This window comes from Eurytemora carolleeae, unplaced genomic scaffold, assembly GCF_000591075.1.
Source record: "Eurytemora carolleeae unplaced genomic scaffold, Eaff_2.0 scaffold415, whole genome shotgun sequence".
Lineage (NCBI taxonomy): Eukaryota > Metazoa > Arthropoda > Copepoda > Calanoida > Temoridae > Eurytemora > Eurytemora carolleeae.
The window spans coordinates 56,553-70,172 of NW_019396314.1; the positions used below are offsets into that span (position 1 = coordinate 56,553).

A 13,620-nucleotide genomic window follows, 5' to 3' on the forward strand; every position below is an offset into this window, starting at 1 on the left:
TATTCTCCTTGAAATGATCTTCATCGCTAGGATGTGCTTCTTCAATATAAACTGTGATAAAATCCACCATATTCTCAAATCTAGCTCTGGTTCCGCTATAAATAACAATCTTGAGATTTTAAAAAAGACGGGGGGGGGAGCGAGGTGCCCATTATAGGGACTGTAAACATAAATTAAAAGTTAACCTCCATTTATAGATTTTGATTTACAATGGGTACCCCGGTGCTCGGGAAAGAAACAATGTAAATATGATATAATTTTGTCTGTGTTATTTATAATTGATATAGTATTATATTAATTCACGAAAGACAAATTTTAGATTATACTAATAACTTTTTAATAGAAATCTTAATGTTGCCATATCATACTCCACAAACTTATTGGAGTTCTTTGATTTTGTAACTTATCAGGTAGACAGGGGAAACCCTGTTGACATGGTCTACTTGAACTTTACAAAAGCTTTTGATAAAGTGCCAAATTAAGGTTGCTAGAGAAGATAAGATCAATGTCAATAACAGGAAACATTCTTGGTTGGATACAAAACTGGCTTACAGATCGAAGACAGAGAGTAAAGGTTGGGAACAGTCTCTCAGAGTGGATGCCAGGGAAGTCTGGAGTCCCACAAGGCAGCATTTTTGGCCCAAAAGCTTTTAGAACCTTCATAAATGACCTGGATGATGCAGTGAAGACCCTGGATTGTATTAATAAGTTTGCTGATGATTCTAAAAGAGCCAAGATAATCAAGTCAGCTCAGGATGAAATTCTTATGCAAACAGCTCTAAATAACCTCTAGGACAGGTCAGTCAAGTGGGGGATGAAATTTAATGCGAGTAAATGCAAAATTATTCACTTGGGAAAAAATAATCCACGCTATGAATACCACATTGGAGGGGAAAAATTCCAATCAGATACAAAGGAAAAGGAATAGGAGTGAATGATAATTAAAAACCGAGTATACAGTGACAGAAAGCAGCAAACACAGCTATGGCCGGCTGTTCTGAACCAGATTCTGAGAGCTTTCACCAATAGAGATAGAATTACATCTATAAATCTGTTTAAGACATATGTATGACTTCATCTTGAGTTCTCTTGTTCAGTCTGGAACATAGATAAATAAATAAACATAGATAGCTTATGTCGCAAAATCACCAAGAATTGTACAGTCAGCGAACTCATACTTCTAGGGCCAGGGGTCAAAGCGTACTTCAATGATAAGCGGGGTTATCTAGTTTATATTATCCTGTTTATATTATCTTGTTTAGGTAATATTATCTTGTTCATATTATCTTGTTTAGGTAATATTATCAAGTACCTCTCTGAAGGATTTTCAGCTTAGCGGCGATCTCCTTGACTAAGAGTGTAAAAAAACTCCGGGGATGGAACTATTTGAACAACAATATTTCACTGAGCAATATATCATATTGACGAGAACTGAAGAAGGACATGAGAAGGACTAAACTAACTTAAATTTCTCTCTACAAAACTCATGTACACCACAAGTACTCAATGACATAAGAACAGCCAATGTTCACAACCGACCTAGTTAATCTATATATAGGAATATCTTTAAAACATCTCTGTACATTTATATCTTTCAAGATGAAAATGTCGTCTTATGCGCAATCTATCTTTATCTATGGTCTGGAATCCTTGGTTAACTTCAGATGTTGAAAGGTTAGAAAATGTCCAGAAAAAAGCTCTAAAACAGGTTAATGGATTACAAGAAACCGATTATCTAACAAGGGTAAAAGAACTTGGTCTGACTACACTGGAGGAGAGAAAACATACACCAATCTTCAAAATCATACATTGAATAGATGATGTGGACAGAAAGATTTGGTTTGAGCTGTATGGCGACACTAAAAGGAGAGTAACCAGAACAAGTGAACAGTCCCTTTGTATAGTAGCTTTCAGACCCAATTTAGGTATAAGAAAACACTTCTTCTCCAATAGAATAGTTCAGCAGTGGAATGCACTACCTGAAAGCATCAAAAATGCAAGAAATGTCAAACAGTTTAAAAACATGTATTTGAGCCAAGTGCCCCTACCCTGATGAAATAATCTATCAAACCTCTGTTCTCGGAAATGGTATGGGTCACCAGTAAAGCTGACACTTCTTCCTTGGATCAAGATAATCCCTTAGAAGTTCCTCTTCAAGTAAACAAGTAATACTGTTTTTAATATGACGACATAGGTTATGTGGAACTAACATCTACTTTTTTACTCTGCATATTTCATGGCTATAATTTGTTTATGTTTACAATTTAGGTACAAACGTATAAAAACATTTAAAATTGTCAAGAGGACATTTTATAGATTCTTTAGATACTTCCAAAGTTCTGGAATATGACATATTGCAAAAATTATGATAGTTTAAAAATAATGAAAATGTCCATGTAATGGTATTGATATTTAATTTATTTACCTAAACTTTGAGAGGCTGCCCATGAATGGGGGTCAGGTGCAGGAACCAAAATTAACAACAAGGATACGACCAGCTCTAAAAAAAATCATTATTAAAGAGACTGGTCGCGAATTTTGTTCCTCGACATTCATTAAAATATTCGTGGATTTCATATTTTCAGAATAGAATCGGAACACCAAAAAACCTGTGATTTGATACCTCACATGACTTATTTTCATTGATTTCATATTTTGACCTCCGGAGGTCATTGATATTTGGAGGTCACGACCTCCAGGACCATCTGAGGTTAAACAGGGCTCTCAGAATGGAATCGGAACACCAAAAAACCTATGATTTGATACCTCACATGACCCATTTACATTGATTTCATATTTTGACCTTTTTAGAGGTTGTTATTGAAGGCAGGTCGGATATATGTGTCAATATCAGCACATGATGTATGAGTTAGCCAAAATGTGAAAACATGCCTGATTAACTTGAAATAAGTGAATTAGAAGGAAAAAAAGTGGTATTCTCCCATATTTTATGAAGTCATGGAGATCAATGATCTCCGATCTCAAATTTTCTTCGTGATCCATGTAGACGACTAAAATTAGAGGCTGCATGCAAAATTTTAGCCTTCTAGTGAACGGTCCCTTGAAGAATTCAAAAGTTTTTGTTTAAAAAGAGATGTTTTTGGACTTTTTAGTTCTCATTAAATCATTATTTTTACATGATAAATCTTTTAAAAAAAAACACGTTATAATCAAACTTTTGACATTTATTTGAATGAACCCAACAAACATGAAACAAACATTCTTTTCTTTTTTTGAGCATTTCAAAAGGTGGTCTTGAATAAACTTTATCCCTAAAATGGACAGGTATCTAAACAATTTAGGGTTTATTTCACGAATTAAACAAATAGACAACATTTCCGTTAACTTTAAATGTAAAACATGTCAGATGTTTTGAACCCCCATGCCAAGCAGTAATTAAACTGAATTGTTTCTGGCAGAATTTTATTCACAAAAAAACGATCAAAAAGTTCAAGCTTAATTTTTATGCTTTTTTTTGACATATTAGTCTAAAACTATTATTTGTTAATTATCTTGTCCTTCTTAATAGCCTGGTTCAGCTATTGCATCCGCCCAATTGAAAAATGAGAAAGGACAAGATAAGTAACAAATAATAGTTTTAGACTAAAATGTCAAAGAAAATATGAAAATTAAGCTTGAACTTTTTGATCGTTTTATTAAGTGACTATTTATTTTCAAAGTGACATGTTGGATTCACAACGGTTTCCTTTAAAGCTTTTATTCTGATCAAGTATGAATCAGATATCCATGATTACCTCTTTAAAAATTCGTTATTTTCCGTTTCGGTTTCTTTACAAAGTGACTTCCTTCTGCAGATCCAATTAAAGAAAATTATCTGAATTTAAAATGTGGCATAACATCGACGATCCCTTCCACATAATTAATCCGATAAGGGTTTAAATCCGTTGTGAATCGGCCATGTTCCTCTCTAAATAAAAGGTCACTTGAAATTACAACGACAATCCCTTTAATTATGGAAAACTTGTTTTGAAATCTAAGAACGAACTAGCTGGAGTTTATATGTCACCCCAAGGGTTCCCTCAAAAAAATGTCAGCCAACTTGACCAACTATAACGAACAAATAAATAAGTAAAGAGCATTATTTTGTCTATGAAAGAAAAGCTCTTTGCTCAAATATATGTATACAAATGTCAGCTATAGCTGGCCAAACAGCAGGACCGAATTAAATGAAATTTTTTTAAGAAATCCATGGGTACACGAGGGATTATCAAAGGCTAAATCTTTTTTTTTAATTCTTTGTTTTTAATTCCACGGGCAACGCCGGGCACTCCAGTTAGTAGAAGATAAAAAAAAGATAACATTTACTTTGCATAATCCAGGATGTTTACTTGAGCTCCGTTATCCGGGTTGACCAGCTTCACGTTAACAGCAGGTTGACCTTCAGCTGCTGTTTTATTGATGTTGTTCAGAAGTGTTTTTATATTCGCCTGAAAAAAAATGTTTTCTGATTTTCAAAATAGATATTGATCAGTTTATAGTTGGACCCAAACAACAAACAGAGTAGAGGTGGAGAATCCACATATACGCTATAAATACATTTAGAACAGTCGTATTCACGTGACATTGCGATTTTCAATGTTTTAGATAAAATATTCCAAATATGGGGTTAAAAATAGACTAAAGTGTCAAAGTTTGAAGTGAAATAAGTGCAGTTTTATATATTCTTTCTTTTCTTTCTATTTTATGTTACTTCAATGACGTCATGTGCATTCTTAATGATTTGAGGCTTTGTCACAAGCTCAAATTTTCTAATCCCTAAATCTTTGCAACCTGATGGTGTATACCTTTGATATTTTAAACTTTGATTATTTGATATATTAGAATTCAAAATTTTAATTATCTAAGGTTTACGACTTTGGGTTGCAAAGATTTCAGCAAAGACTCAATTGCTTTCTTCAAAATCTTATCAAATAATAGTAGTGGGACTTTTTAGGGTAAATAGTTAATAAAATTAGTTTCATTAAAAAACAGATCTAAGAAAATGTTTTGAAGATTTAATAAAATAATATTTTTTATCCAAGAAACATTTTGATTGCTTGTTTGTTTTTAAAATATTTTATTTTTTGAGATTGATCACCTTGATATATTCGTTGGAGAAAAAAAATTGACATCAGCGGCCGATTCAGCATTCTGCAATATTTTCTCCATTCCGGGCAAACGATTACTCATGTTTTTAACACCTTTCAGTACGACATGCGGAGCTACGAGGTAGGCTAGCTTCAGCATGCTAATTCCCAGGTACATCAACGGTATGCTGGCATACACCATGCATGTCTTCAAGTAGCTGACTAGTTCTCCCATTTTAGCTTGTCAAGTCATCTGAAGAATGAATATGAATTGACTCAGTTTTCTTATTTTATTTCTTAATATTTTGTATTTCCAGGGGAAATTAGTTCCAAAACTAACACCTGGCCCATTTCTAACACTGAGTGTTAGAAATCGGTCAAATCTTTGAGTGTATCTTAAAATCCAAGACGAGTAAAACGAGTATATATATTTATACAAAATGGCAAAAACAATATATTAAAACAAGGCAACTTTAAACTAAAAATAAGGTGTGAGAATTAGTTTTTGATGATATTGGTTTTCATTTTCGAACATATCCCTATTTTGAAACAATTACCGCATTTTAGCTCATGTCGCGTTTTCGCGTTATCCTGGTTTTGAGACAATTACTCGAATTCATATCAATGTCAGTTTTGAAGCATTTACACACTTTCATAACAAACAAGATTTTTTGACAAGGTAAAATGTAAAAAAAAAAACTTTTCTTTTATAATTTAATAATAATTACAGCATTGAGAAATCAATATTTTAATATTATTTGGTTCCTACAATATATACTAGAAATCATAACTTAATAAGAAATCCGATAGTTTATTTAGAATGCGGGAAATTAAATAAACTTTATTCTCTTATTTAAAAAATAAAATGGGGAAATTAAGTATAAGAAATAATTTTGCAGTTAATTTAGTCTTGATTGGATAATTTTTACTTTCATTGATTCACTTTGTAAGTTATCAAAATGAATTCTATTCTGAATTGAGGATTATACTCAAAAACGGGAAAGTGGGTTAGTCTCGAAAACGCGACAATGATTCAAATTCAGGATATATTCGAAAATGGAAAACCTGATATTGTCTTGAAAACGGTCATGGGTTTTGATATAAAAAGAACTCCTTTTTTAACTTTGATTCCAGAAAATAGTTTTAAATTGAGAATTGTTGTCCTCGTCATGCTTAATAAAATGTTGGTTATAGTTTTAACTATCGACTTTTACTCTGGATATGGGTTGGGATCCTAAAAAACAAGTCATTCAATTTGTGCCCATTTCTAACACTCAAGTGTTAAAAATGGGCCAAGTGTTGGCTTTGGAACTAAAGTCCCCTGAATTATTTAACCTAAGTATTAACTCTCCCCTTCAATGCTGTGTTTTGGCTTTGCATTTTTGGACCACAGGCTAAGTCACATTCTACCAACAATAATGAAAAATGTTTTGTTTTGAAGTATCATTACCGATATTATGATTTATATCATTGTTAATATACAACTATTATAATTTCCATAACCAATATCATTATTATTATCATTACAATTAACATCATTATCTTTATTATTAGCAACACTTTTTTCATTTTTTATTTCACTGTAATCCAGTATTTGTGCTGCATATATAGTGCATACACAATATACAGGGTCTCCCACGAAACATGACAGTGGGCGGCATTCATTTGTAAAACTTACTTGAACATGTACGTACAGGGTGTCCTTCATCATATTAGATCGTGTATAACTCAAAATTGTGATTTTAGGAACTTACATCAGAAAATTAAAAACAATAAATCATTTTTAAAAATGTAGAAGGTTTCTATAAAAGTTGTCTTGCAGAAAATACTCGGTTTTTTGAGTATTATGTGTGCGTGTTTTGGCGTTAAAGCTTGAGGATAATCTAATATGATATGGGACGCTCTTATGATTCTTGAAACATAATCACAAATCTCCCCTAGACCAATATTTCCAAAATGTGGGCTGTCTTACAGGGAGATATTAGGAATTTTTAGAGATTTCAATTATAAATGTCTCAATTGTTTTTAATAGGAACATAAACAACTTATTTGTCAATGACAGGCCATAAAACGAACTTTTCAACAAAAAAAAATTAGAAGAATATCATAAAAATGTATATTTACACAAATTGTCAATAATATTTATATTTATATAAAGTTTCAAGGTTATTTACTATTCATTTTTATTTTCTAACAAATAGCATTAATTTCTTTCTTTCTTCTTTAATAATGCATGAACTAAGACCAAAAAAAATTGAAATAAAAAGGGGAAAAGAGTGTAAACTGTTAATGAAACAAAATTTAACAATTGTTCAAGATTCAATGTTCACAAATTAACCGATTGAACATATATCAATAAGGTTGTTGAAAAGTAAGGAAAATCTTCAATTCCATTTTCATCTTTTTTTTGTATTTTCAAAATACAATTTTAAGTTTTTGACAATCTATCTGGAGATCTGTAAAGTCACTGAAGTGAGTCCATAGAAAAAACGAAATATTAGCGACGCTGATAAAAACTTTTTATGAATTGACTGTAAAATTAATATTTTATAATATATCTCATTTCTACCTTTTGAACGGGTGGTAATATTCAGAATTTAATCCCATTTTTACCACAAGCTCTGATTTTCTTATCAATTCAGTTAAATCTAAGTTTAAGTCTATATGGATTAGAACATTCAAGTTTGTGGCATATACTGAATTCCTTGGTAGGTAAAACAAAATTGGAGAAACATGCGATATTTGTCTTTATTTTTAAAAATAACAACAACCCGGAATAGCCTAAAATCGAAAATTTTCATAATCGTCACGAAAACCTCATGTTTATCGGGAATCTTTGAATATTTCCAGGACATTTGTTAGTTAAAGCAACAACAGCTGTGTATTATGAGTTTTCTTGTGCTTTGTTAATTTATCCTGTCGCAAAAACTCCTCTCCGCATAAGGCACATCGAAACTTAAAGCCGTGATGCACGACCATAATGTGCTCTTTTAGTTTATCCTTCCTCACCGCCTGATATCCACACGTATCACAGGGATATCTGATCTTTTCATGAATACTCTCAATGTGTTGCTTTAGTCTGTCCTTTCTCGTCGTGCTGAACACGCAGAGATCACATGGATACCGAACCCCCATGTGAATAGAGTTTCTGTGATGAGTTAGTTTGTCCATTCTGATGGCTGAAAAGTTGCAGAGATCACACGTGAACCTAATACCCTCGTGAATAACCATCTTGTGAGTTGATAATTTATCCTTCCGGGGGGAGGAGAAATCACACTGGTCACAATTATGTCTAAAATTATTTAAAATTAATTTATATTCAAAGGGAACGTTCGCGAGAACGGAAACCGGGTGAATAATGAACAAGAATTGAATCAAACCTCAATTGGTACATTTTCATTTTTTAACCCAATTTCAGTAAGTTCTGCTCTGAGCGTGCATCAAGTTGAAAGGAAAATGGTACGATTGATTTATTGATTCATTCTAAATGCTATCAAACCCTTTTATGTTTCGTAAATATTCCCTTTAAGTGAAAACCGAGTCTCATAAATCATGGTTTACAGCAAAATAGAAATTCTAAAGAATTTGATTGAACTCTATTTTTGGTCGTCGTTATAGCCCCATGATTTATGAGTCTCAACGGTTAGTTAAATGAATTTTACGATCATTAAAAAAATGCGCGGTTTTAGGATAGTACTTTTTATCCTAACTATACTACATTTTCTTGGAAATTATCGAGGAATTAATATAAGTCAAAAAGTGATTCTTGAACGTAGAAAAAGTCTCATGTACAGTGTACAGTGTACATGGTACGCACCTGAAACCTTCATGTACAACCTTCCTATGTTCGTTCAATCGATCCTGACGCTGCGCAACAAACTCGCATTGGTTACAGGGTAGGTTCTTCTTCACGGGACTAGGATACAAGAAGAAAATTAATGCCCGGACACCAATATAAACGAGAATGAAAAACTGTGCAATTTTAGGAGGAAAATTCTAAAAATGTGTGTCCATTTTCTTGCAATCTAAGATAAGTAATGAATTAAATTTAGAAGACTCAATGTAGAGCTAATTATCATCAGCGTTTTTATTCTAGATGAATAAAGAAATTCCAATTCCCAAATTTATCCTAAACAGGTCTTGCTCAAAGCTGAACCTTATCTATGAATTGTTATTGCTTGAATATATCTTTTAAGACTGCTAAGGAATGGTATTAAATACATATATGCCCCGCAATTCAATTCAAAAACTAATAACCATTCATCGATTTTAATCTTAAATACAAAAAAGATAAAGAAGTCATGTTTTAAGGGTTGCGTTTTTAAGTAACACAAACTACATGAACAAAATTTCATTAAAATATAGATCTTTATAACTCTGAATTTATAACTTTTGACATGTTATATTTATGGAACATTGAAATGAACCAAGCAAGCAGTAAAAAAAATTAATCGAATAGAAAGACGAGAAAGACAGACTTAGAAGAAATTAAAGAAAACAAAAAGTGAACACTAAGAAAACTATATATCCGGGAAATTGGTCGATTTCATTACATCGGTAAATACTTTTTTATTCATCAAACACAAAAAAATCCACAATTTCCGGTATCGTCGCGATATCTCTATTTTGAGGGTGAACACCAAACTTCCCGCCATTTTGATCACGTGTTAATCTCCTGAAGAAGTTCCAAGAAAATGGCGTATATCAATATACACGTAAAATCCACCAAAACCCATGACATGAAAATGATTTACATTTTTCTTGTCAAAGAACAAGGTGTTAATTTTACGGAACCAAAAACTTTGTTCAAAGTCAAATATTCTAATCCTTTTAGCTTTGCAACCTGATGGTGTAAACCTTTAATACTAAATTTTTGGTTTATTTCATCTAGCAGTTGAAATATCAAAGATTGACGGGTTGCAAAGATATAAGAATTATAAAATTAAAGTATTAGTAATACAAACTTTCTTTGCCATCTTTTCGACACTTTTTTGAATTTTTAATATTTTCTGAAAAAGCCAAAGATTATTTACAGTAAAATTAACACCCCTAGTTGACAAGAGCGGTAAGAAAGGATTAAAATACAAACTATTGCATCTAACACAGAAATCCGATTAACTTACATCTGAAAAATAAACTGAAAAAAAACGAATTGTTTGTAACTTTTATTTTCTGTAAAAATGTTGATTACATCAAAGTTTAATCTTAGTTAAGTGTAAGGAAGGGAACATGAATCTTCTTGTGATGCTTTAGTTTTTCCGGGCGTATAAACTCTTCTGTGCACATATCACATTTATATTTGAAACCGTGATGTACAACAAGAGTGTGCTCCCGTAGTTTATCCTTTCTTACCGACAGATGGTCACATAAACTACAGGGGTACCTTATTCTCTCATGCACACTCTGTACATGCTGTTTCAATTTATCCTTCCGTGTACTGCTGAAACCACATATATCACAAGGGTACCGAATCCCTATATGTACAGAGTTCCTGTGATGAGTTAGTTTGTCCATTCTAATTGCCGAGAAGTTGCAAAGTTCACATGTGAAACGTACACCCTCGTGTGTGACCATCTTGTGTGTTGTCAACTTCTCTCGGCGTGGCGTCGAAAAGTCACATTGGTCACAGTGGTGCCTGAAAACACACAATTCATTGCGGTGCGGTGTTTAATCGTCGAAATTTTCAGCTAAAATCCGCAAAAGTTGAGTTTTGAAAAATTGTGCCGACCGTCTTCCAGGAAAATGGCGCGAACTTTGTTTTTGAGGAAAATGGCGGGAAGAATTTTTGATGTGTCTTGGTGTTTCGGAAATTCTGCGACGATATGTTCTATATTTATCACTAACGTATTTCAGTCGGATATTTTAAAGAGTAAAATGATATTATTGAAAATCTAACTTCTAATTTAATCATGCAACAATTTCTAAATCATACAGAAAGATCTACTGGAAGAAAGTGGGAAATATTTTTAAATGTTTTAAATTTTTTTAAGAAATTACAAAACGACTTGATTTAACCCAATTTTAGCCGATTTATAAAATGAACCAAATATCACAATGCAATGCAGCCCAGTGTAACTGCTTGTTTGTTGAGATGTATAAAGCAATCTCTTAAAATGAGTTAACAAAAAAAGCTGTAAGAGTACGTTAAGAAAAAATGTTTAACTAAACGCAAAAATCTAATAAAAATCTCACCGAACGCCTTCATGAACCATTTTCTTGTGTTCATTGAGTCGATCTGATCTTGGGGTTGAGTATTCACACTTGTCACATGGGAGGAGAGGGGGGTTTATAGCACGGTGGGCTTTACTCGGCACATTTGACACGTAGGGGCTCAGCGTACTGTGGACAACCAGTCTGAACACAAGAGATAATATAACGAGTTGAAATTATTTAATAAACTTTTCTTTAAAAAAAAACCGCCAAAAAATGCAAAAGAAACCCCGGTGGAGCTCGATTATCAGATAGGTGGCAACAAAAACATCAGATATGGTATTTGATATTAAACATTTTAAGGCTCTGTCGATTAAAAGAGATTCTTCATTTAAAGTCTGAATTCAATACGTTTCTTTACAGAAAAGACTTAAAAGTGTATCGTTATGAATCAAACATACAAATGTTTTTGATAGGAGAACAATAAAAATTACGTCAAGATTCTCTTTAATATTTATGCTTATCAATTATTTCTTCAATTATTACACAATCTTGCAGAAGTGAAATCCCAAAACTGGTTTTGAATTTTTTAAGAGCAAAAAAAACTACTTTCATTGTTGATAAAAATCCCTTTTGTTTGTTAAACATTTGAACCGTTTTCCATCAAAATAATAGTCTGTTTAATTTAAGAGTTTCGAATAAAATTTTTTTGTTTGTCATTATTTAATCAAAAAATCTTTAATCGTAATCTCCATTTTAGCATTAATTTTATCGTCAAAATTAAAAATACGTTACCTATGCTGAATAATTTTACTTTTCTTAGCAGCTTGAAACGGGCATCTAGATTAAAATTCAAGTCAAAATTTCAATAATAACCAAAATTGATAATTTATAGATTTTTTTCTTTTATTTAAAAAACAAACAAAAAATCTAAATTTTTGTTTTTCCTTGTCAAATCATTTTAAGGGTTGTCGATTGTCATAAAAAACAGACAGATCATTTTTTTAATAATTTTAATCCCTGTCGCATGTATGAAGTATTTTGTTGATGGTAACCCCTGAAGGTAAAACCATTTTGTCACCAACCACCTAAAAAAAAATTATTCAAACGTAAACATTAAAAAGTAAATAACAGAATGAACAGTTTAGTATTTATTTTCAAGAATCCCCCCCCCCTCGGATGATTTTCGTTACTCTAGAGGAAAAGTTTTAAAATTGAATATTTTTGAGTAAAAACTAATGTAAATCGGATACTGACAGTGACGTCCTTGTATGGAAGGTCACATGAAGTTAAATTACTTGCATTCCCTTTTACCTTACTAAACCTGAAATAATATAATCATGGGAGGGGCTATTTTTCAGAGGGAGAGGTGGGGGGGGGGGTCTAGAACAAAAATGAAATGACAGAACCAGTCTTGATTTAATTATACTGCTAAATTTTAAGATAGGGGAATTTGTGGGGAAAAAAACTAAAAAGGACCCTCTAAACCTTAATCTTAGTAAAACAGGGGAAGAAAGGAAAAACTGATATTAATGTCAATTCTTAATTTTATTGTTTTATTCTTGTCTCGGCACAGAAGAAACAATCAAAATATATATTTATGAGAAAAAAAATCAAAATATATGCATATTTAGATGCAATTTTACAATTAGTTTTACTCAGAAAAGGTTAAAAGGTCACTTAAAATTATACCGATAGTCCCTTTAATGAAAATATCTGGAATTTTTTTTTTCAATTACCTGTATTTTCTCTTGGCAACATTCTAGTAAGCTCTGAGTATGAAGGGTTGGTCTGTAGGTTAGTCGGTAGGTTGGTTGCTGCGCCCAACATTTGCAATTGATGACCCACTCTCATTTGGTCGTTGGGAACAGTCCTCATTTGATCATTTGCAGCAGCTCGCATTTGATCATTTGCAGCTGCTCTCATTTGTTCGTTGGCAGCCGCTGCTCTCATCTGTTCATTTTCAACCGCTGCTCTCATTTGCTGCTGGTTGGCAGCAGCTGTTCGCATTTGATCATTTGATGCTCTCATTTGGTCGTTGGTCGCAGCAACCCGCATTTGCTCATTAGCAGCCACTCTCATTTGTTCGTTAGCGGCTGCTCTCATTTGTTCGTTTTCTGCGGCCGCTCGCATTTGTTCATTCGCCGCACTTACGCGCATTTGTTCATTAGCCGCTGCTGCCATTTGTTCGTTAGAAATTGTGTTCATATTACCACTGGCGGCCATAGCTCGCATATATTCGTTTGCTGAAGCTCTGATTAGTTCGTTTGCAATACTTAAATTCGTTGGATTCGCCATTCCAGGATGGATTTGGATGTTTGGATGATACATGTTCTGATTATGATGAAACTGATCCATCCTGGAGCTTAAGTATTAACTCTCC

The 13,620-nt window shown here is 32.7% G+C and overlaps 1 protein-coding gene and 1 long non-coding RNA gene across 4 annotated transcripts; both read right to left on the bottom strand.

The window, feature by feature from the left end:
• On the bottom strand, window positions 1-5,360 carry LOC111700734 (uncharacterized). Its single transcript, XR_002765041.1, has 4 exons — window positions 5,099-5,360; window positions 4,327-4,448; window positions 2,426-2,500; window positions 1-95 (listed from the first exon to the last, which is right to left on the bottom strand). It is a non-coding gene; the product is annotated as an uncharacterized LOC111700734 (long non-coding RNA).
• A 2,232-nt stretch (window positions 5,361-7,592) lies between these two features.
• LOC111700735 (zinc finger protein draculin) lies at window positions 7,593-12,351 on the bottom strand. Of its 3 annotated transcripts, XM_023471759.1 has the most exons (6): window positions 12,258-12,350; window positions 12,033-12,077; window positions 11,280-11,441; window positions 10,471-10,722; window positions 8,905-9,003; window positions 7,593-8,379 (listed from the first exon to the last, which is right to left on the bottom strand). In XM_023471759.1, exons 1-6 carry the CDS (start codon window positions 12,308-12,310, stop codon window positions 7,950-7,952), a joined length of 1,041 nt encoding a protein of 346 aa, XP_023327527.1. In that variant the 5' UTR covers window positions 12,311-12,350; the 3' UTR covers window positions 7,593-7,949. The 3 variants fall into 3 exon arrangements, with proteins under 3 accessions (XP_023327527.1, XP_023327529.1, XP_023327528.1); XM_023471761.1 differs by lacking the exon at window positions 10,471-10,722 and having other exon boundaries at window positions 12,258-12,351; XM_023471760.1 differs by lacking the exon at window positions 8,905-9,003.
• Between the last annotated feature and the right edge of the window lie 1,269 nt (window positions 12,352-13,620).